This window comes from Populus nigra, chromosome 10 (genome assembly GCF_951802175.1).
Source record: "Populus nigra chromosome 10, ddPopNigr1.1, whole genome shotgun sequence".
In the NCBI taxonomy this organism is placed as follows: Eukaryota; Viridiplantae; Streptophyta; class Magnoliopsida; order Malpighiales; family Salicaceae; genus Populus; species Populus nigra.
This window is the reverse complement of record NC_084861.1, coordinates 10,827,748-10,851,506: the sequence shown is the minus strand read 5'-3', so window position 1 is coordinate 10,851,506 and position 23,759 is coordinate 10,827,748. Positions and strand designations below refer to the sequence as shown.

General features: G+C 35.3%; 3 protein-coding genes and 1 pseudogene across 6 annotated transcripts; 1 reads left to right on the top strand and 3 right to left on the bottom strand.

Moving 5' to 3' along the window:
* Positions 1-582: 582 nt before the first annotated feature.
* Positions 583-3,092, top strand: LOC133704740 (transmembrane emp24 domain-containing protein p24delta9-like). Of its 2 annotated transcripts, none has more exons than XM_062129683.1 (4): positions 583-925; positions 1,011-1,220; positions 2,641-2,717; positions 2,847-3,092. In XM_062129683.1, exons 1-4 carry the CDS (start codon positions 707-709, stop codon positions 2,875-2,877), a joined length of 537 nt encoding a protein of 178 aa, XP_061985667.1. In that variant the 5' UTR covers positions 583-706; the 3' UTR covers positions 2,878-3,092. The 2 variants fall into 2 exon arrangements, with proteins under 2 accessions (XP_061985667.1, XP_061985666.1); XM_062129682.1 differs by having other exon boundaries at positions 585-925; positions 2,842-3,092.
* A 1,763-nt stretch (positions 3,093-4,855) lies between these two features.
* Positions 4,856-10,825, bottom strand: LOC133704244 (serine/threonine-protein kinase VIK-like). Its single transcript, XM_062129022.1, has 11 exons — positions 10,099-10,825; positions 9,881-9,955; positions 9,033-9,149; positions 8,404-8,498; positions 7,758-7,878; positions 7,561-7,640; positions 6,506-6,565; positions 6,136-6,257; positions 5,962-6,047; positions 5,762-5,880; positions 4,856-5,267 (listed from the first exon to the last, which is right to left on the bottom strand). Exons 1-11 carry the CDS (start codon positions 10,417-10,419, stop codon positions 5,141-5,143), a joined length of 1,323 nt encoding a protein of 440 aa, XP_061985006.1. The 5' UTR covers positions 10,420-10,825; the 3' UTR covers positions 4,856-5,140.
* Positions 10,826-17,128: 6,303 nt separating this feature from the next.
* On the bottom strand, positions 17,129-19,298 carry LOC133704678 (vesicle transport v-SNARE 12-like). 3 transcript variants are annotated; one of them, XM_062129590.1, is made up of 6 exons: positions 19,140-19,298; positions 18,905-19,053; positions 18,763-18,821; positions 18,477-18,665; positions 17,607-17,777; positions 17,129-17,464 (listed from the first exon to the last, which is right to left on the bottom strand). In XM_062129590.1, the coding sequence occupies exons 2-6, from the start codon at positions 18,999-19,001 to the stop codon at positions 17,309-17,311; spliced, it is 672 nt and encodes a 223-aa protein (XP_061985574.1). In that variant the 5' UTR covers positions 19,002-19,053; positions 19,140-19,298; the 3' UTR covers positions 17,129-17,308. The 3 variants fall into 3 exon arrangements, with proteins under 3 accessions (XP_061985574.1, XP_061985576.1, XP_061985575.1); XM_062129592.1 differs by having other exon boundaries at positions 18,905-19,059; positions 19,140-19,294; XM_062129591.1 differs by having other exon boundaries at positions 18,905-19,049; positions 19,140-19,288.
* A 1,135-nt stretch (positions 19,299-20,433) lies between these two features.
* On the bottom strand, positions 20,434-22,459 carry LOC133704176 (26S proteasome non-ATPase regulatory subunit 11 homolog; annotated as a pseudogene).
* Positions 22,460-23,759: the final 1,300 nt, after the last annotated feature.

Here is a 23,759-nt window from a genome sequence, read left to right as displayed (position 1 = left end):
ATTACAATATTTTTCATCTTTTGAAAAAAAAGATTTTTTTCCAAGTTAATATAACCGCTGTTTTTTTTAAAAAAATCTAGTATGTATATTATCATTACTTATTTTCTTAACATCTAATTAAAAAAATGGACTTATTTATTCTACTTGGGTTTATAATCCATGTAATTTTTTTTTTATAAAACACACAGCAATCAACTTATTTTCTAAATAAATAATAATAATATGACGCATCCGTATGTATCATGTCTAAAACTGTATTTGAGAATGAAGTCAAAATTATGTTTTTTAAAATTATATTTTTTTCTTTTTAAAATTATTTTTTTATATTTTTAAATTATTTTAATTTGTTAATATTAAAAATAATTTTTAAAAAATAAAAAATATTATTTTAATATATTTAAAAAATATTTTAAAAAATAATTATTCCCACACTGTACACTCTGTATATCCTCTCAGTGTACTAAACTAAACTAGACAGCTCTGTATCTTTTTTTAAAAAAAAATACGTGTCTCTACCAATCAAATACTACCAGCTGTCAATAATTCAATTGCTGGTCTGACCTCCTCCTCCTATTACCAAAACTGGTCCCGATTCATTTCAAAACAACAAACGTAAACCGAAAAAGCAACTCATTAACCAAAAACTCAAAAACTGAAACTCTCAACAAACGAAAAAAAAAAAAAACTCAGCTCATAATCCACCACCATGATTACCCCAAGACTCAACCTTTATCTCCTTGTAATAATGACTATAATTGGGCTTTTATCATCTCCATCAAAATCACTTCGTTTCGAGCTAGAGTCAGGACACACGAAATGCATATCAGAAGACATCAAAAGCAATTCTATGACTGTTGGAAAGTACAGCATTGTCAACCCCCATGATAGCCAGCCCTTGCCCGAATCACATAAACTCACTGTCAGGGTAGGATATTGAAAAAGACCCATGATTTCTCTTCTCGATTTTTTTTTCTGGCTATTTTAAAGTTTGTAATTTGTGTTTTTCTTAGGTGACATCGAGTTATGGGAATAGTTATCATTATTCAGAGCGTGTGGAATCAGGGCAGTTTGCTTTCACGGCGGCGGAAGCAGGGGATTACATGGCGTGTTTTTGGGCGGCGGATCATAAGCCAACTGTGACTTTGTCTGTTGATTTTGATTGGAAGACTGGTGTGGCTGCTAAGGATTGGTCTAATGTTGCCAAGAAAGGCTCTGTGGATGTAAGTCAACTTGCTTTCGTTATTGATCTATCTATTTTTTGCCCTGATTTTAATTTCTGAATTTGAGGCTGTTCTTATTTGGTTTTTGTGTTAATAGTCTTAATTATCATATACTATGATTAAGTATTAGGTGCGCTATAATGAAGGGGACAAAGATGTTGAGTTCAAGGCTAATATGCAGTTGGGTTTAGTGGATAGATCAGGGGAAATTCTCCTATTTTAGTTCTTATTGAAGGTTATCAGATGGATTGTGATCGCCTACTGTAAGATTAGATGATGTCTAAGAATAAAGAGATGTCGTTTTAGGCGCCCTAGGAACCTAATCTATGGAGCCACATAGCTGTAGCTCTGATCCACATAGATGTAAGAAAGAATTAACGATAGCAGAGAAATAATTAACTGTAGCAGAAAAGTTGGGCTTTATCCGTAGAACCAGTCTATGGTGGCTGTTTGATTTGCATAACCCTGACATGGCTGCCTGTCATTTTCGTAAGCAGTGTATCACTGAGTGTTGTAGGAAACTTGAATTGGATTCTCATGTGATAGCAACTAGGCTACAAGAGCAATACTAGCTTCAAATGATGTGTTTAGAATGGCTCATCAAAAAACTATGACGTATGCAGGAATGGCATGGTTAATTAAGAATTTGTGTCAGATCAGAGATCATTATTTAGAGTAACCCATGAGGAGCGGGAATTACAGTTTAAAAAAAAGGTCTTGGAGGGATTGTCTAAATTCTAAAAGGATGCGCCATAGAAATTGTCTTTTAGTTCAGCAAGTTGAAAGCTGCAAACCTTGTGAATTAGCTGAAAAAAGAAAAGGATACATGCCCCGGAATAAAACCTGTTGTTACTGATACCTTCTTCTATAAGCCGAGCTCGTGCTTTTTGTATCCCCTCCCCCAACAGCAATCCTTGCCACCTCTAATAGCTGACTTTCAAGCACCCTTTCATCCTTTCCCTGGGGTTTTAAGTTGAAGGCTCTTTCCCGTTTTGTATTTTCATTTTTAAGGGTTATCTAATCTATAGCATAGCATCTAAATTTCATAAAAGGGGTTCTATGAGTGGAAAAAACTGGCGATGGAAGATGATCTTAACCTAGAAGCGAGAGACATGCTGTTGTTCTTCTGAAACCATGGAATCTTCCACGCTTTAGCTCTTAGCTTTGAGTTAGACTATCAGTGATTTGCTGTTTGCAGCTGCTTAGCATCCATAAGTAGTGATTTGCAGACTGAGACAAAGACAGTCTCCAGTACTTGTTGTCTATTGTTTTATAACAGTACTCTCCTGTAAAATCATTGACACCTTTTGATATTGTGTGTTGTGTTGTTTTACCAATTCCACGTTAGTTTTCTATTTGAAAGTGCCAGGCTTGAAACAATGAAAGATTCTTATCCGTTTGCATCAATCTTAAACACCAGGTTATGGAAATGGAGCTGAAGAAAATGTATGACACAGTCATTTCCATTCAAGAGGAAATGAATTATCTCCGTGAAAGGTGAAGATTTATCTGTTTTCTCCAACAATCATGAGAGCTAATAAGCTTAAATATGCTATTTCTTGCAGGATTGTAGTTTATCTGGACATCAAACACTTTCTAACATGCTTGATGTTTGTTGCAGAGAAGACGAAATGCAAGATCTGAACACATCTACTAATGTAAAGATGGCCTGGTTGAGTTTTCTTTCGATTATTGTAAGTTTATCAGTGGCGGGCTTGCAAGTGTGGCACTTGAAGACCTTTTTCCAGAAAAAGAAGCTCATTTAATTTTATATATTTGATAAACAGTTATCTCATCCTTCCCCCCTTGTAAAATGTTTTTACACATGGTAATACTTTTGAGGAAGAATAACAATACGACTTTAACCAGCTATTCACGACTTTCGAGCCATCTTGTGTACAATTACAGTTTTCCGGATACAAGGGAAGCATTTCTTTGTAATGCTTTTAGATTCCTCGTCAAAACCTACAGTCCTTGCAGACTTGCGCTTGGTAACTTTGCTTGACCCGAGTGGGATGGTGTTATAAATTTTTTAGTTATGTGGGTTCGAATCACTGGCTAATGGCCAAGCATATGCGAAAGTTTGGTACTACAACACGGTACAGTAGCTATTGATTCTGCGTTGGGATGACCATTCAGTTGCTTTCACCTCCTCAATCCTATCACTATACTGTAGTTACCGGCAGATCTAAACGTCCTCGGGCTTCCAGCGGCTAAGAAGGGATAGATTTCCAGCTCAAAACAAATGGCTCGGGACTTTTCTCCTTTCGAAAATTCTTTTGAACTTCAAATTTATATATATTTATATTATTTTATATTTAATTTTTATTAATTAAATAAAAATAATAAGATTTGAACCCATTATTTAGTTATCAATATTCTAATATCATATTGAATAATTATTTCAATTTAAAATCTTAAATAATTAGATAAAATTTCAAATTATTTTAACACTTGTGATTTCCAATAGCTCCACCAGTTCATTTAAGACATGAAAAAACGAAGAACTTGCATTATATTACACACACCGCACTCTTTATTTGTGTATTTTCAACTTCCTTAAGAGTTTGTGGTTGGTTGAATATCTTAGGGGTTGTTTTCACCAAAAAATAAAATAAAAATGTAACAGGAACAACGAGTATTATATTGTCAATGACAAGAAACCTAGAAAATCTATACTGAGACAGTGACACCGACTTTTTCGCCGAGACAAAATCCTAGGCGCATTGATCTTGGTTTTCTAACTACCAACCGACACCCTCCCTTAAACCATTCTTTAAATTTCTTCATATTGAACGACGGCAAAACAACCTCCATTTGAATCACTCTACTACCACTGTCTCACAGAGAGCAATGTTCTTCTTCTTCTTTCGCTTTTCTTTCATGGAGTTTAGAAGTCGACAAAGATATCTGAAGTAGTGAGTAAATTGTGATTAGAGGGATTAAATTGTTTTTTGAAGCAGTTGAATGACTTGTATACCTTCCTAATTTATTTTATTAAGTTTGATATAAGAAAACTCTAGGATTTTTATTGGAATATGTATTTTTTTTCTCTCAACATTTCAATGAGAATATTTTAATCAAAAAGTTTTTTTTATTAATAGATCTACTTATATCTTTTTTTAAGTTCCTGCATTTTATATCATTTTAAATAAATATAAGGATACTTGTAATAAAAAAATGATTTATATAAAAAAATAATTTCTAAATCAAGAGTAAAATTATCAAGATTGATAATCCAATTCAATTCTATATGTATTCCAAACAATATAATTGAATTCAATTATATAATTTAATATTTTATTACAAACATAAAAATTATAATATATTATTAATTGAATTTAAATCATATATGAAATTGAATTTCATGCTATTAAAAAAGTTGAAAAAAAGCTTTATAGATTGTTTATAATCAATTCTAAATTATAGTATTTGATTTAAATTTAATAAATAAATAAATAAATTAAATTCATGTATTTGAAAAAGATAAAATTCAAATCATTTTATTTTTTATATTACCCTCATTACATTTATCTTATTTCAATTAAAGGAATTGACCTCTGATTTAGTTTTATAGTATTTTTAGAGATTAAATTTCATTTAAAATTCAATTCAAATCTTGATACTCAAAAGAGTTTCAAACATAAAATTTCATTAGATTCATTAGGTTAACCTACTAAACCATAATTAATCCACCAAAAGAATATGAATTTCAATGCAATAACGAAGTCTAGCATTTACAACTTGCACAAGAAATACAACCTAGAAGCTTTAAAAATCTCTGGACATGGAATATCGCTGATTCTCATGTCTTCTTAGCAAAATCTATCCACTACACTGGCGCAAATCATGAGTACAGAATATGACTGGCAGGAATGGTAGAAGGCCAGAATATTTGACCTTCTCATCGTGCTCCTCGTTCATGGATTGAATATATGCCAGTGATGATCTGTCGGCAAGTTTTCCTTGATCTTTTCAAGTCTCTTAAGAATTTCCAAGAAAGTAGGTCTTCTATTCATGTCAGCGGCCCAACACTGATCTGTCAATCTAAAAACATTGAACAGTAAAAAATTAGCAATCAAAGGTTCAGACACCTCCGCTGAAGAAGATAGAGCATTGACATGGACTGATATTTTGGTTGTTGAACAGCCGAAGGGCAGTTCAAGATAAAGAATGATGCTGAAAGATTTGATAATTATTAGACACAGGATGCCCATTTCATAACTATATCAATAGCTTCTTTCCTTTTTTCTTCTCAGGTAACTGTCAAATACTTAAAACCATGAAACTCGTTCCCATTTCATTTTGACAAATTAGATATGGCTTATCAGTTATTGTCTATCTAGCAGTGCAGTTTGGTTTACTGGCTTTGGAAGATGCCTACCAATTTCAACTTCGCTTTCCCTCACATACATTTACCATCAGTAGTTAGGAGTATGTTATGGAATGGTACAGGACGTGGAACTTCTGTAGACCTTCGTAGACAGGAAATATTTAAAAAACAAAACCAATGAACTTAGAACATCTTAAATCTGACATACTCTCTGAGTTCGAAGACATTGAATCCTTTGGATCGAAATGTCGGTCTATGCCCTTCTGCCACGTACTTGGCTGCTTCATAAGGCTCAAAATTCGAAAAAGGTGGTTCCCCTTCAAGCATCTGCAACGAAGAACATAACGCATCAAGACTTGTTTTGAATATAAAATTTCTAATTTTTATACTCAACAGAATCACAGTTACCTCGTATAGTATCATTGCGAAGGAGAAAACATCTACTTTTTTATCGTATTTCCGGTGCTTGAAAACTTCAGGAGCCATATACCGGTCTTTTGTTTGTTCAAAAAAAAGGGAAGAAAGAAAGAAGTAAGCATGAGATCATATTTTATTAAAAAAAAAAATGCAAGAGACACTCACAACTTCCTGTCTCGCCAGTCATTTTGTACACATCATGAGAGTTTTGAACCTTGATGAGCTTGCTTAGACCAAAATCTCCAACTTTCAAATGGTCTGCATTGGAGTTGACTAAAAGAACATTCCTGAGATTTGAAGAACAAATATTAACAGGTAAAAAAGGGCGGGTGCTGTAACTATCAACTACATATTCTAGATACTGGAAGGGCTCAAACATCTAAGAAATGCATTTTGCATGTCAGGAAAAGCTAAGTCTGTTAGCCAAGAGTTCTTCAAATAGGAAGGCGTCAGTTAAAGCATGGAAATATTAGCTAAAGAGCTATAAGGCATAATTAATGTCCGCGTGATTCGTAAAAAAATTGTACTCACTCACCTTGGTTTTAGGTCTCTATGAACAATGACATTTGGTTCGTTGTGAAGACATGCCATGCCTCTGGTCATATAAGATAAACAGAACTCAGATTAGCATGACAGTTTAAACCACTACAGTTGCATCCATAACTTGGATAAAACTTTCTGAGACAAAGCTTCAAAATACTTCAAATTTTCTAATGCTTCATTTTCCCAAATAAATGAAATACTGCAATACTATTTGCACAAAGCTACATGGCTTGTGCATGTTTCACAAAGCAGCTATGCGTGGAAAACAAGGGAAGTTAACAAAGAATACATTTCTTCACATTCAAGTACAATGATACGGATTCTTCAATTATTCTCATTCTTCTTTCTTGAAAAATATGACTGAAAAACTAGGAACGTTCAGGTAGTTGGACCTGAACAAAATACTCCTATTATTAAAGTGTCACCAAGTAACTGCAGCTAGGAAGGAAGAGAAGGCACATGTGATGTGAATAGGACCATATTGCCCTCACAGGGTCCAAAAAGCATCTTCTGGTGAGTAGAACAATTGATTTCAAGAGGCCCAAACCAAGAAGACATAGAAAGAGAAAAGGGGGCTTTGATTAGAAATTATTTGACAAGCATAGCTTCCTTGATCTATAAAATATTTGAAAAAGAATGATAATTCAATTAATTGTAATTAGCTTCACTATAATGGTCTTATATTAAAAAAATTATAAGAGAATCTCATCCAACAATTTTAAACAGTTGAATGAAAAACTAATGTTTCAATGAAAGAATAAATACTAGACAATTTACTGGTACAGCTCAGAAAGTGGAGAGGTTCTGCTATGCTTGGGTCATGTTACTACCCTTGTCAATTCACAAACTCCCTTATTTTCTGAAAACCCAATGAATTGGATTCTAACAGCAAAGGTATTAGCTTCCCTGCGAGATGAGCTCTTTTAGGTATTCATGCACACCTATAAAATGAAAGCATGGTCTAGTAGCTACAACAAACCAGATAAATGGGTAGAAAGGTGCTCCTTCCCCTATAGCAAATACAGAAGTATAGAAGCTTTTATGTACCTGGCAATGTCCAGCGCAAAGTTTATGGCTGTTGATGGACTTAGCGCGCCCTTTTCCTTGAGGTACTGATGAAGATCACCCTGTGTCACCACATGAATAGATTAAGATTGGCTTAGAAAGTTAATCAGTGATAAAAAAAAACCTTTTTCAAAGAGAATCCAAAATTTGGAATAACAAACAGATATTGAGTCATATACCCCTCGCAGATATTCAGTAATTAACATAAGAGGCTTCCTCTCAGTGACTGCTCCCAGAAATTGGACTATATTAGGATGACGAAGCTTGACTAACAAATTAACCTCATGCCTGAAGTCCTGACTGAACCAGTAAAGTGAAAGAAGAGTTGACAAATTGACAATATAAAAAACTAGAGAAAAAGAAAGTGTATTGCAGCAACAAAAGGCACCAGATTGATCAAGATATTGAAATATTGTCCCCATTTGAGTGAAATTCTCTTTTAATTTCAATAGAAAGTGGAGGTTTGTCAATATCAGAAGAAACTATAGAATCTAGAATAAACTTCATCCTTTCTGAGTGAAAAAATACATCAATCCTATCTTCTACCTGTTTCTGATTCACTGCTATGATATGGTTCGTAGCATATAGCATAAGCAAATAGGAAAACAAATAAATTATTGGTCAAAGTAAGAAGTTCACATATTAAGCCTGATTGTTGATGTTGATGCCATCTTTTGTTTTGGTATGAGATCAAAATTCATGTTATAAATCACCCAAAGTTTTTACTCACAAGGAAAAAATGTTTAACAAACACACAAGGGAAATGCAACTGTAATACACGCGCGCAATTCAACACTAGGAAAACGTTACAAAGAAAGGACTTACATCACCAATCTATCGTCTGAGAGGGATGGAAGAATGCGTTTAACAGCTACTGGTGTTCCACGCCAAGATGCTTTCAAAATCTCACCAAAAGATCCCTAACAGAATAAGCTACAATTAGAGGATATATTCGGAGAAAATAAACCAAGAACCTGAAAGTCGTGCCCCAAAGTTCAAACATTTGACATTAGAATGAAGCAAAGATGTCAGATGCAAAAAATATACACCAACAGTGTAAAATGGAAAAAGAAAACATATTAACCAAAACTTACTTAAGATCTTCTAGCCGAAAAAGTTATTCCCTTTATTCAAGTCAAATATAAGCTTAAACTACAATTGCTTGTTGAGAGATGGCTATGCATATATATAAGGCAAGATTAGAACAGTAAAGGTAATTTTATCATAATAAAAGACACTGTTTAAAAGACACGAACTCTAACATGTATCAAACTGCTGCAGAACTTCTACACACGGAACAGTTTTATAATGTCCACTAAAAACTTGACAGGATTGACCATCCAAAAACATCAAATAACGATTTCCCAGTTATACTCAAACTTATTAATACAATAGTTTGTCAACTTTAGACATTCTATTATCTGTATAATTGATCCTGAGAAATAGAATCAAACCTTTCCAATAATGTTTGAGTTAGAGAAGTCCAGCTCAGAAGGTTCAATTTCCCAGTCACACTTATTTGGTTGAGGGGGTGGAACAGGCTTTGGTTCAAAATGGCTTCCATTTTGTCCCTGCAATTTGAATAAACGAAGTTAGCTCTAATACAGGCAATTAAAAGACACAGAATGAGTGATGTGCAATTATATTTGTATAAAGTGTATGACAGCAAAGCACAAAGCATACGGCATTGGAGTGTTGAGAAGGAACATTGAGTTATCAAACAAATTGCCACAGTGGGTCACTACACATTAGTTACAGCTGACGAAAAGAACCAGATAACCAAAAAACAGTCAATAACCAATGCCAACACAGAGTAGCACTCATTACACGCCAGTCTTGCTGGAAAATTGCTAGGCTGGTCGTTACTTGAGTGATAAAGCAAAGGGTAAAAGCTTTCCCCTTCTATTACATGGTGTAAAGTAATTAGCTTGCAATTAATCCACCAATAAATGCCCAACAATCAAGAGCTACATAATTTCATTGTACCAATAGGTTTATACAATAGTATGCTGCCGAATATGATAGATCATATTAGCAGTGGCTATCTAAAACGCCCAAATCCCGAATGTTGGATGCTATGAACTGAAACAATACGTTAAAAATATCCAGCAAGAAACCTCCAAAGCTACAAATGCTAACACTAGTTATGGTGAAAACAGGGAAACATGGCTAGCACGTTCCTTGGTTAATTCATCACTGATTGTAGAATAAACATATATCCCCAAGAAACAAAATACTTTATTTTATCATCAATGAGACAGAAACATGTGTCAATAAAGGATTGGAGAAGGACTGTACTCACATATGACAAGCCACCGTATGATTTTAAAAGTTCAATCATGCTGTGCTTTTTAGCTCCTTCTGCATCAGCTAGTGGCTGCAATGACAGAAAATCCAAATTTACATGACAACTTATCAACTGCAACCATCACAAGCGCACTCCCATGCATATCAAAAAGACACAAAACAGGCAAATGAAACGGCATCCAAAAGAGCAGGGAAAGATGATGATGATGATACCGTGTTTTTCCAGCGATCTTGGGCGTTGACATCGGCGCCAAACTCAATCAAGCACTTAGCGACATCGATCCATCCATGGAGAGATGCCACGTGGAGAGGAGTCCGTTTATCGTAATCCCTAGCACTAACGAGAGATGGATCTTCCTCCAGAAGCTTCCGGACGGCAGCGGCGTCGTTTTGATGGGCGTGCCACAGTATCAAAGACGTCCTGCTCACTCTCGCCTTCTCCTTCTGCTTGCCTGCCGTCGAAGACGACGAAGATGAAGAAGAAATTCCAGCCGTGGAAGTGTCGGCAACGGAGGATGGAGTCTCGGAGCTCATGAGAAGGAAGATCGGGATCAGGATCGGAAAAGAAGAAGAGTGATTCTGGTTTTGTTAATATTGCTTTGAATGCGTGTGGATGAAATTTATTTTAGAGTGGGAAATGGGGAGGGAAATTGGAAGGGGAGGGAATTCTATAAAGAAAAGCGGAGGTTTGTATCCGTTATTCCGCTTTTTACTTTTTCAACAGAAAATGTAACGTTCGCTTCCCTCTCTCTGCTTTTTTTTTTCCCTCTTTCTTTCCTCGATCATCCCCCTTCGGTGTCTCGTTTTATATTCTCAGATCAAAAGACGGGCCGTAGCTGGGGCGGTGAGGAGTGAGGACCGTGTCGATTTTTAAAGATCTCGCCGCAGGGCGAATAATAAATATCATGAAACTATATTTTTTTAATTGGGATTTTAGGGGTTTGGATTTGGACGGTAGCAGTGTTTACCAATGATCAATTAATCGTAAGGTGCCCCCAAAGTAGGCGCTCGTTCATCCTCGATCTTGGGTTCGAATTATTTTTACTGTCCTTTGGTGGGCTCCACTCAATAAAGTACCCTTAGCTTCGGTCCCGGTGGGGCTCCCTCCAGATGTTTGGGGGGAGGGGTCCTCTGAGTGCCATGTTCCCTGTCGGGTATGGAATCAACCCATCTTCGTACCCATAATCTTACTAAAGAAAACAATTAATTTTAGGGTTTGGGGTTGAGCCCAATACCTTTCCTTCATTCACGTGTGAAAATATGGATGTAATAGTAGTATATACACCACGGCCAGCAACATTAATATTAAAATTAAACAATTTTTTTTTCTCGACAACTTCTGGCTGGAATGGAAAGGTAACGTTAATGCCTTTAGACAAGATAAGAGTGCGGCCATAACAGATGGAAAGTGCAATAGGAGCCTTGAGAAACAAGATTCGTCTGAGATGAATTATTATTTATGATTCTACCTTTCAACCGTGCATTGAATAATACATCCATACAAGGAGCAGCAGTGTTTGGAGCTTGTCAAGATCCAGTGTTTTTTTTTTTCCTTATAATTCAAACTTCAGTTCATAAGAGTTTCACAAATTGATAGTAAATTTTTAGCAAATTGTTGTTTTTTATTCTAAAACAGGCAAGTTGACTAGCCTTAATAACGAATCAGATCTATACACTGCACAGAAAGAGCAAGTTGCCACACCAGTCCAATTATTCTGGGTGAGATCCCAGTCCCTATTGTTACCAACTTACCGCCACCGAAAAAGAGAGGAAAGAATTCAATGGCTAGCAACTTCGTATGATTACATGCCACCTTTAGATATTCCAATTCCGTTTATATGATCAAATCAACTCCCAAGAATCAACACGCGTTTTGAATTTCAACTTCTTTCTATATATAGATTGAAAAAGAAATGACAACATGTAAACCATGTTCCTGTACATAAATTGCAGACGTTGATGTACAATACAATATTTACTTCCAATCTTCTGATTCCTTCATGTAAACCAAGTCCTCTTGGTCTTCAAGGGACCGCTTACGAGCCCTCAAGTTAAGCTCAAGGCTTTGAGGTAGAGGAGGTTTCCTACCCCGACGAAATAGAACAGCATGAGCCCTCATTTTCCGAAAAAGATCTAATACCAGCAGGAAAAGTAGGGAAACCATTAGATACCTTATCTATAAGCTGCAACAAGATTTTGGTGGGATTGAAAGTTTGCTCAAGACTCTTACCGATGAGGCTTCGATTTCAGCAACACCTTCACAACCTTGACCTCCTCCACAGCTTCATTTTCATCTTCAAAAACCTGCGGCAAGAGTGAAGAGTTTGTATCTTTGGCTAAGCAACCAGAGACTCAGTGGGATCTTAAATAAATAAGGAGACCTGATACAACAATTCACAGGAAGTGGCATGCAAGGTTATCCTAGTTTCCAAAGCATCTGATCAGGGGGTAGAAGTGAGGACTTGATACTTGTTACCATAACTTGTGATGGCACACTCTTAAAGTTTGAACAATGAACATGTAAGGAATAATCTGAAATGACATACCTCGTGATAGAAACAAAAAAGGCCACCTAAGAAGTTCAGTGATACTAGCAGTTGACTTAAATGCATTCAGGCACGACCAATCTTATGCTAATCTTGCTGAAGCATTTGGTTAGCATTGCAGAAAATTCAACAAGTAAAATAATCGGACATTTACAAGCACTCTCCCTAACATCCTCCACAAGCAGGGGGGGGGGGGGGGGGGTAATTAGATAATTAAATAGGAGAAAGTGTTATATTTTTTATTTTATTCTTTGAATTTACTCTTGACCTATTTAAAAAATAAAAAAATATAAAGATATTATTTTGTGAAATAAAAAACAGAGCCACCAATTTATCATAATATAAATCCTGCAGCCAATCAAAAACATAAATCGCGAGCAAAATTTTTCTACAAAAAGATTGAAGCAGAGTTACTAATTCATTTATCTTTCATCAAACAAAATAAGGTAACTTAAATTTAAAATATATTTTTGTTTTGTTTTGAGATGTTTGTTAATAATTTGATGAGGTTTTTTTAATAATTCTATCATTTTTGCTCTTTTTTTCCTTAGATCTGCTAGTTCTATCAATTGTTTTTTGAATTCTTGTTATATTGATTTTTTTTAATTAATTAGATATATTTTATTGGTTTGTTTTGATTATACTTGGATTTTTTTTGCGTTTTGTTTTTAGCAGAACCGCCAAAATTATCAATTTTTCTTACAATATATGTTTTGATTTTAGGTTGAACCATGAACAAAATAAGAAGAATTAATTTTATTTTTTTTAAAAAAATATTGATAACTTACAACCTACTGAACGAGCTTTTTCAGCGATGAAGATTGTTAAAACAAGACTTCGCAATCGGATAGAGGATGATTTTCTTATAAATTATTTGATTGTTTATATAGAAAAAAAAATTGCTGAAAGATTCACAATTGATATGATAATCGATGAATTCTATTATATGAAAGAACAACGAATATAATTAAAATAAATATGTAAGAATCATTCTTTATTATTTTTTGCTTTATTTCAAAGTTTATCAAACATAAATAATGTTTTATTTTAGCTAATGTTTCTTATATACTTTGTATGTTTATATTTGATAGGTATAAAGACTAACAATATTAAAGTGATGGATATATTATGAAGATAAAATTAACATCATTGCTTTGACTCAATTTGGTATTGCTCTAAACCTTTTACCTTATACAAATATTATTATATATTTATAGTAAATTATTTGAATAAAACTAAATTATATAAGTTTTGTTTTACAACTTATATATAATAAATTAAAATAAATATTATATTTTATTATATTAATTTTGATCCCTCCTACTAAATAATCCTAGCCCGCCCTGTCCATAAGCATCTGGAACTTTGTCCCTCTCCTCGACTGTTTAGCCTGACTTCCTATTTCCGAAGTCCACTTTCCCCCTTCGGAAAAAAGTAGCCCAAGCACCTTCTCAACTTCACTTATTCAAAAGCAAAACCTGAGTTTGGGCTCGGACAATTCTAACAGTTACTCAGGAGAATACAAGGTACTAAAACAACTTAAACCTGCGATTTCTTCGAGTTTTCCTTGTGCCCAACTGGTTCTCTCTTTGAGTGAGCACATACACTAGCTTTGAGGTTTCTCTCCATGGATTGGCATCCAGAACTGAATAAGAACGATAAGGGAGAAATTTGGTGAAGCTTTGTGAAAAAAGCAAATAAAGGACTTCATAAATCAATACAACTGCAGATTTACTCAAAGCAATACGTAAGAGTGTACTAATGTATCCATTTACCAACTGGTCTTCGGTCCCGCTCTCATTAAGGGAGTTGTGCTTCCAAAAACACTCACTCATAAGATAAAAGTAATCAAGTATCTGTGAAACAACCCTCAGACATCAATGAGAATCCAATATAGTTGAATACTTGAAATACTCAATTCAAGCAAACTGATGAGAGTAGTGATTACAGACACTGAGAACTATGTGCTAGAAATGAAGACTAAGACTCAAGTCAAAGAGGAAAGGTTAAATTGAAAGAAAGACAAAATTGACAATTGCTCTCGCATGCTTTAGGGAATGCCATTTTCAGAGTTGCACAACACTACACGTAAGCAAAGTGATTGTTTGATTTTGTGCACCAAACAAACACATTATTTATCTTAGATGTGATTTTAATGCTAAAAAAGCGTGTCAAGTCCAACACCAGCACACATTTAGGATGGTTTCTTAAATTGGAAATTCTAAACATCAATTTCATGGTCAATGTCCATGAAACATAGCCACCTGTCTTATTCTATTAATTAAAGAATGTGAAAGAAATACCATCTCAAAAGAACAACAACATGAAGAAGAATTATCAAGTACGTTGATTAATACGAGCTAACACCCCAGTTTAGCTTGGAGATCATCAGGTAGCATCATCAATTAAGCTGATACCACCAATTAAAGGAAGAAGATTTTTATTTTTTTTTTCTATTTTTCTTAATTTTTGTAAAGTGATAGAAAGGATAGCTGCAAAAGGCTGCTAAAATATAATGAACTCGTGAAGTCCATGACTTGAGCCCAAAGTAGACTGCTCGCTGATCAGTGCCACATTTTCAATTGCAACTCTTTCATATACAGGCAGGCAGCTACTGAAGATTGAGTTGTGTCATTCAGCAGCAGAGCGGAAGCACCTCTCCCACAAAAACAGAAGAGGGAGAGGCCAAAGCACCTCCCTCAAAAACCAAGTTCGGTATGCAGAAAATACATCACTTCACTCGATCTCAATGAATCAAGAAGTTATAGAATGCCTACAAATTTGTCAAAATTCCTAATTTCTTTACTTCACAAGAACAAAAGAAAACTAGTTCGCAGTTGAGGCTTGGTTGTTGTTCAATAACTAAACCTCTGTTTTCTTTTTTCACTAGAAATGCAAAATGATACATCATTCAAAAAAACTAGAGCAACGAATATGAGCTTCAGAATCCAAAAAACTGTGATGTAACGCTAAATTCTCGAGTCTAAAACACTTAAAACACACTAATCAAGAAAACACGCATGCAGTAGCAATTAACCAATTAACATGCACCGGAACAGAAGTGAAAGCAAAAGGGACGGAGAGAAGTCTCAGAGAAACCAGCTAAAAGTTAGCAAGCTAGCTAGAATCAACTTTGTTGGCAGAATATATAAGGAAGAACTACATGGCAGAACTAGTCAGGAAGGTAACTACCATCATAGCTGCTACTATCAAAACTCTGTTGAAGATGTCTACGCATATCATAAGCACGAGACGACACCTTCTTCACAATCTCATTTGAAGTCCCTGGAACTGTGCCGTCTGAATGAAACGCTCTCTCCACTTCCTCACTTCCATCATCGTTGTTGTGGTCCTCTTCTTTTTCATCTCCATCTCCACTACCGCTCGCTAATTTACAAGAAAATCGTCTCCTTGTAGAAAATTCGAGAGAGAGAAGAAAGCCGAGGAGGAAGAGGACGGTGGTTATGAGCGGAGAAAGATGACGGAGTTAAGACTCGACGACGTCGTAGAGGGAGAGGGAGAACAATTAGATGGAGAAACCGGGGTGAGAGAATCCATGATTAGAAGCTACTAGCTTTGAGTCTTCGATCACTCACTCACTCTATATAAATAAACAAAAGAGGGAAATGAATTTTGATTATTATTGAGTCAGTAGCATAGTCGAACAAGTTGCGAGAGTGTGGATTAAGAGAGAAAAGCGCTCACAAATTCTCGGCGTAACAAGACCCTGTAACCGAATCGTTGAGTGGTTGGTTGAAGGAACCAGGAAAGTTTGCATTGAGATTCTGATTCTTCTTTTAACTTCTTTCTCCTGTGGACGAATCTGCATTCTGCGGGATTTTTTTATTTTTTTTTGGTGCGGTGGGTCCAGGAATATTTGGGTGTGTGAAAAATTAGCGAGGGAAAATTTGATCAGGCCGCAGTTGGTCCACGTGGTTGAATCTCGTGATAGTTGCTGAGCGTCTCGATTCCTATACCAACCTGCAGCCTCGGCCTGCGCTAGAAACTCTGGTGGCCCAATGGGCCTTGTTTTGTATGGTTATAGCCTTCACGAGCACTTTGAACTTTGAAGGCTTGAAGACGCATGTGCATTTGTTCTTGCTGTAGTTGAACCCATACATTCAACTAGAAGATTTGATCACTGAAAAAAAAAAAAAAAACGATGTATATCTGCGAAAAACATTTCCTAGTTTAGCTATTTGGCTATAAATAAACATGACGGTGAAATGAGAGTGATAAACAAATGAAAAATTGATTGAAATGAAGGAGCCACTGTTAGGCTAAAACACAATTCGTTAGGAATTTAAAATAATATTTATTATTGCGATCCAATCATATTTTTTTTAAAAAATTACTTCAAATTAATTTTTTTAATGTATTTTTTAATTATTTTAATATGCTAATATTAAAATTATTATATATATATATATATATATATATATATATATATATTTTGATGCATTTTCAAATAAAAACAACTTTTAAAAAAAAACCTCTAACAAATAAACGTATAACCTGTAATTTCTTAATTTCTTCATTTGAAACTCTTCTGTAGCAATTTATGCAAGAGACTTGATGTTCGTCATCAAGTGTTTTTTGCCTGAACGTGACTTTATCAAAGCAACTTATACCATAAATAAAAATAATTAAGTGAATAGTTACTTTTTGAATGCAAAAAACCAATAAAGAAGAAAGGCTAAACATACAACACAGGATTTTCATATACCTAGTGATGGCACAATTACAACCGGCAGATGCTTAGAATTCGACTGACAAATTCTTTATACACACGTGCACGAATAACAGTGGAGTGAATTTAACAGACACCGGAGACCACCAACTGTAACAAATTTACGACCAATAATTTCAAGTGTTTATTAATGATAAGAAGTCTTAAATAAGATGATAAAAATGATTGCTACAACAAGAGCAGCAATTACTGAGCCAACGATCCACTTGTTTCTGGTCATTCTTCTTGACATGGAAGATAGGACTTTCTTACTCTTGTCAATAGCATCATCTACTCCATGAAGCTGGAAAAGGAACAATACATGATTCGTAATACAACAAACTCGTTAGTTCTGATGAATTTGTGCACACATTGGATCCATGGGTCATTAACTAGTATCACCAAGGAGCTTGTCCATTTAGAGGGGAAAAGATTAGATGCAATACCTTGTTATGAGCATGCAGGAGCGTCTGGCGCTGTTGATACAAATCTTCAAGAACTGAGACACCAAGCTCTTCTGTCTCTAGCATGGCTCTTCTGCTCTCCTTAATTCTATCGCTGGACTGATTTAATCTCTCTACTGACATAGTCAATCTTTCCCTTTGATCAGTAGAAACCTGTGCCGGTATTTGACCAATTACCAAAACATTCTTGATCAAATGCATTTTGTAATCACTCGAACAATAAGATATCCAAGGAACCCTCCAATCATCTTCTAGACATAACACCGAGATGTCTAAGGAGAGAAATCATTTGAAATACATCAAGTGAAACTCTAAAATTCCTGGGATGAATGTTAGGGATTGACCAACACAAATTACATTTGTGTTTTAACCTCTATCCTAACGTGTTTAGAGTCATTTCACTCAAGGAAAACAGGAAGACTTCTCATTTCAGAAGCCCACTAAGCACAAAGCACTGCTGCTACAAAGTCTACTTATTGCAGGCAAATACGTACGACCACATCAAACAGTACTGGCTCAGTAGTCTAAACAGTAGCGCACGGCAGAATTAATAACAAATACATCCTCAACTCCAGCAAACATAAAAATCAGAACCTCGCTCGAGAAGAGTTAAAACAGTGCCTAATAATAATAATAATAATTAAAAAAAAAAAACAGAGAGTTGAAAACACTCGCGCAAGGGAAAACTATGCATTGGTTCAACAAAACCAAATCAATAAAGAGACTAAACAAAAGAGTGAAAGTAACACCATGCAATCGAAGACCCAGAAGTAGACAAATAATCTAAAGGCAAGTTCTGCTAAACAGAAAAGGTGGTGTTTCATTATTGTAATAAAAAGAAGAAATGCATACCGAATGCGCATCAGCCATTCCAGCCTCCAACAACTCTTCACGGGAAGCCTGACTAACATCACCGGACGTTATCCTTTTAAATTCCCTCTTCAACTTATTCAGATCAGACTTATATTCCCTCAACTTGGCCAGAAACATAGCCTTCACACTCGGCTGCAAACTCCTAGCTTCAAGGTCCATTTTCCTAATCTACCCAAACCAAACCCCCCACGAAATTAGAAAATTCAAAACCGCATAATAATCAGCTAAAACTAAAATGCAAGACAGAAACTAATGAACAGCATACCAGAACATCACAATCATCCAGTCCAGATTTAATCTCATTGACCTTCGCGTTCTTTTCCACTGCGATTTTCAAGAAATTGATAATTATGTAGTTAATTAAAAGAAAAAGGATGGAGAGTTTATTTAGAGGGAATTGTAGATACCTCCATCGGGAAGAAGAGAAGTAGAGTTGCATTTTCGAGAGAGATTGGCAGAGAGCTCGCAGTACTGACGCTCGTATCCTTCGAAGACTTCACTCATGATTTTGCACGGAAAGAAAAATTGGTCCGGTTTGAATCGCGAAGTGACCTACCTAGATCTAGATGTCAAATTCAATTCTGTTCTCGACGAGTAAGACCACGAAGAAAAAAGTATCGTAAAAATGTTATGATTACTTACAGGTAATTAATTGCTCGTTGATTATCTGGAATTGAGATGAGAGCTGGTTGAGCGAAGGTAGGTGCCCGCAAAACGGATTGACCGCAAATTTAGAAATGGATATCTCTTGACTTTTATGTGAGACACCTTCAGCTTTGTCCGTGGCTGCTGCCCCAAGAAAACCGGAAATAGAAAACCAAAACGCACCGTTTTCCCTATTGTCTGTTGATTTTATCATGGGAGGTTTTGTTTTTTATTTATTTAATTATTTTTGTAAAGAGTGGAGTTTTAGAAATTGTTTCATTCGTCATGTTTGTGGTAATAATGATAGTTCCAAAATATATTTTTTTTATAAATATATTAAAATAAATTTTTTTATGTTTTAAAAAATTATTTTTAAAATTAACACACTTAAATAATTTAAAAACATAAAATAAATATTAAAAATTTTAAAAATTTCTTAAAAATAATTAATTACTCCAAAATCAGAATAAGGCTAGTTTGGGCACCCAAGTTCTCGTGTTTTGAACTAGAACCTATGGCAACTTTTGGCTAGCAAATCACAAATTTCTAGCAAATTTAGTTAATATTTGCAATCATACATAATATATATATTTTTTATTTTATAAAATCAATCTCACATGTGTGTTTATTTTTATTATTATTTGATTGAATAACAATTTGATTTTAATAAACGAATTCATCGAACATAACTGGGTATAACTTGTGTTGTGGGATCGAATATCTTAATCAATATGTATCTCTTAATTTTTTAAGTTTGATTTGATTTATTTATTTATTTACATAAATTATTCTTGTTTTATTTAATTAAATACATATATAAGTTTTTTAATTTATACTTTAAATTTTTTTATATAATAAGAGTATCAAAAAAGTTAGTATATTCATCTTTTTCTATTGAAAAATAAATCTAACAATACATGTAAAATAGCTAATTTACACACTAAATCTTCTCGTACCTCTTTAAAAAAACACGAACTAAATTATCCATAATTATCTTTGATTTTGTGTCAATCTGGACTTGATCACTCAACTTTAATTTTTTATTTGTATACTTCAAATTATTAATTGTTTAAAAAAATAGTTACTTTTTATCGATTTGGATCATAAATAATAGTTTAAAAACTCTTGCGATGAAAACACATAATTCAAGTGGAAAAAAAAGTTAACAAGAGAAATAAAAATCCTAGATCGAGAAGCCTATTTTTTACTACAAACATAATCAATGATACTTAACTAAAAAAAAATTCAAAGTTCGAAAATTAAATTCAATTTGACTCTAAGTAGCTATGAGTAATTTAATGGCATACAAATATTTGATAAATTATAACGAGGCACCCGAAACAAACTATTTAAGATACTCATTTTTGGTCTCTCGCTTGAATATCAGATTCCTATTTCGTTCATGTGATCACGCACGGGTAAAGCAATCAGAGTCGGGGGAGCCAGTCCCTGCACCGACACTTAAAAACACTATCATTTCGTCATGCAGACACGTACAAGGAATACATTCCCCGGCGGTAATGGACTTTCTGCTGGTTAAGGAAAACACCCCAGTGTACATTCCAACTTGAACGGCATGCTTCAATTAACACCGAGGGAAAAAAAATCAGTTCTCGAACTTGATGGATGATAATGTAACCCATACACGAAACATTAAGCCAAATCAATTGAAGAAATGATAAATGCATTTCCGCAACAAAAAACAGAAAGTTCTTCGGAAGCATGGATGCAAGCAGCAGATAGGCAGCTCCCCCCTGCATCCAGAACCTTAAGACCAAATATTGGCAGGCCTAACATAGAGGCTATCAACAAACTTGCCCATATTGGAAATGGTCTCCGATGCAGCTGGGGTCGGTTGCATCCGTTTTTGGATCATAAGAAACGACGAGGCATCCAGCACCTTGGTCTAAAGTCCCAATTTTCTTATCCAGAATCATCTGAGATAGTTTCTTCTCCAACCCTCGAAGAAGGGTCAATACCATTGCATTACGAAGCAGCTTGAGGGGTCAATCAGATCAGCAACGTGAGAAATCTCAACTCTTGAGAATGGCTCGATCAACCTGCAGAGGTTCTGCTCTAGTAAAGTGTCATGTAGGGATAAGAGATGCCGATGAACAATTGGGTCTTCCTCTAGTTGGGCCTTAAAGTCCATAAGTGCAGTCTCAAAGAGCTTCAAGGAGCGTTTTGGCAACAGTTTTCATCCCGCATATTATAGCCCTGTTTTGGATGATGTCATTCATGCAACATAATCAGCTTGGCTCACCATTATTTTGCGCAACAACGTATACCCGAGGCTAAATACTGCTCGGGGATCTTCAAGAGTACTGAAAGTTTAAAATGCTTCAAAGAAGTAGCTGTAAGAAGTTTTCTAATCCTTCTCTTTCGCGTGAAGTATCCACTCTGCTAATTCTATAGTACCCTGGCATATAAATTGCATTGGCTGCTGTTCTTGCTGCTGTCAGTACTGCAGCCTTGGCTTTAGAGAGGTTTCTTAGAGAAAAGTGGAGCGGACTCTCCAGCAAGTCTATATCCAAGAGAAGAAGCTTGTCGTCGAATTTCTCACCTCCTAAACCAATCTAGAAAGCAGATCCAACGCTTGTGAATACTCACCGCCGAAGAAAAGTTTGCTTTCCACCATCTATTTGCACAGAGAAATCTGGAGATCAGCAGTGCCTGGTATTTTAGCAACTGCATCAATTATCTCAGGAACAGTTTTAGCAGTTTTTGCCTTGGGAATCAATGTAGAAAAGGGCCTGAACTGAGTCAGAAGATCTGAGAGATTCATGATGGCTTGCTCCTTAAGCCTGAGGGATCAAGGAGAAGATGATGGGTTCTCTAGTATACGGTAGAAGATTAAAATGGCTTCAGATGGATTTTTTGCATCTAAAGCCTGGGCAATTGAATCCGTGGTTGCAGAAAGATACGATGCTGACATGGTGAATGCTTTTAAAATATTGAAGTCCTGCAAAATGAAAATTTATCTGAAATGTGCAACCTTGCCTCGAGAAAGGAAAAATGACGGTACAGAACAAAAGTATGCATATGTCCAAAGAAGAACTGCTTGCAGCATCTCCATCTAGAGCCTAGACAGTAACACAGGTATTGAATACCCAGGCAAGATTCCTGAGCAACTGCTAGCAATCTTGACAACATGATGGTGTTAAAACCTTTTGCTGCACCAGATTCCAATTATTGTCTCTGATACTGCCAATAACATTAGAGCTCGCAACACCATTTCATCCCTAAAAAAAAAGACAAAAAACCAACAATATCACGAAATCAGTATTTTTAAAAAAGCACTGATCTTAACAGCCAACTTCAACACTCAACGGGCGTCAATGAACACAATTTATGGCAATGTTAATGAGTGCGACAATGGCCTGGCTATCCAGATGTGGGAATGTGCGGCGATGAATGTGCCACGTGACCCACTTTTAAAAAGCTCGTTGACTTTCCAATTCTCTAGGCTTTCCTTCTCTTTTCTATTCTGGTCACAATTGAGGCTTTCTTTAAGGTCTGTTAATTGAGCTGGTTTGAAAAATATTTATAAGAACACTAAGTTGTAAAATATTCCTGGTAATAAATTCTCTAATAAATAATCGATGCGTGGTACTTTGGAAAATTTCAATGTCATCTCAGTAATATATTTAAAAGCTATGATCAGAAAGGAGAGAGTTTTGATGTTTGCATATCCTGCATGTAATTCGATGGAAAGTAATTTTAATATACATGTTTACTTATTTCCTATTAGAGATATTAGAAGAAAACTTATTAATGATAGAATATGATGATCAGTGATAATTTAAAAAGATTTTAAGCGGTGACCATTTTTGACCTTTTTATTCGAGTTTCAGAAAACACAAAATATGAAATTTCTTATTAACAAAGAAGAGTAATGGAAATATTATTGATTTACAAAATAGTGCCGACATGAACTAGATCGTGTAATTTATTTATTTTTTCTGTTGTCGAATGCATAGTTTATAAAATCTGACGATTTGATGATTCGATTTTGCAGACCCTCTGCCAATTCAAGGTAAAAAGGCTGTTTGCGATACATTTCTGCTGGGCAGGTAATTTACTTGGGCAGTAGAAATAGATTAAAGCAAAAAGAGGAGCTTGATCGCTTCCTAACATTTTTTCCTCCTCCACTAGGAGCTGTTCTTCCATCAATCATGAAGGAAACCCCAATTATGCACTGCATGTCCACTGCAGACGGGACTCCAGCATGGACCTCAACCAACCAAACCCTAGTCCGCCCCAATGGAGTTCGATCGTACCCAGTACATGTGCCAGAGGACTCGAGGAGCTACTAAAAACACCATGTGTCCAGCAGACTGGCTTGGCTGAGCCAATTACTACCACCAGAGGCAATAAACTAACCATGGGCACACTTAAACTACCGATAGCTAATCAACACAAAACCATCATCAATCACTACCGACCCCTGTCCTGTACAAAAATAATAACAGTTTTGAATTGAGCGATGTAGATCGAAAAAGGCTTAAAATCCCCATCTTATTTTAGTAAAATGAGATAAAAATCTCAAATTAATCGAAAATTTAAAAAAGATGTTTTATCGTTAGCCAGACCCAATTGGAAGGTAACCTAATTCGT

Bases quoted from the DNA above. Each gene is read 5' to 3' on its own strand.
- LOC133704740 (XM_062129682.1), top strand. From the start codon at position 707: ATGATTACCCCAAGACTCAACCTTTATCTCCTTGTAATAATGACTATA. The intron at 1,221-2,640 runs GTAAGTCAACTT...CTTAAACACCAG, and splicing joins CCAAGAAAGGCTCTGTGGAT to GTTATGGAAATGGAGCTGAA. The intron at 2,718-2,841 runs GTGAAGATTTAT...TGTTTGTTGCAG, and splicing joins ATGAATTATCTCCGTGAAAG to AGAAGACGAAATGCAAGATC.
- LOC133704244 (XM_062129022.1), bottom strand. From the start codon at position 10,419: ATGAGCTCCGAGACTCCATCCTCCGTTGCCGACACTTCCACGGCTGGA. The intron at 7,879-8,403 runs GTAAGTCCTTTC...TTACTGGTTCAG, and splicing joins TCAGACGATAGATTGGTGAT to TCAGGACTTCAGGCATGAGG. The intron at 6,048-6,135 runs GTGAGTGTCTCT...AACAAACAAAAG, and splicing joins GACTGGCGAGACAGGAAGTT to ACCGGTATATGGCTCCTGAA.
- LOC133704678 (XM_062129590.1), bottom strand. From the start codon at position 19,001: ATGAGTGAAGTCTTCGAAGGATACGAGCGTCAGTACTGCGAGCTCTCT. The intron at 18,822-18,904 runs GTATCTACAATT...TGAAAATCGCAG, and splicing joins TTCTCTTCTTCCCGATGGAG to TGGAAAAGAACGCGAAGGTC. The intron at 17,465-17,606 runs GTATTGCATCTA...TTCCTTTTCCAG, and splicing joins TCCTGCATGCTCATAACAAG to CTTCATGGAGTAGATGATGC.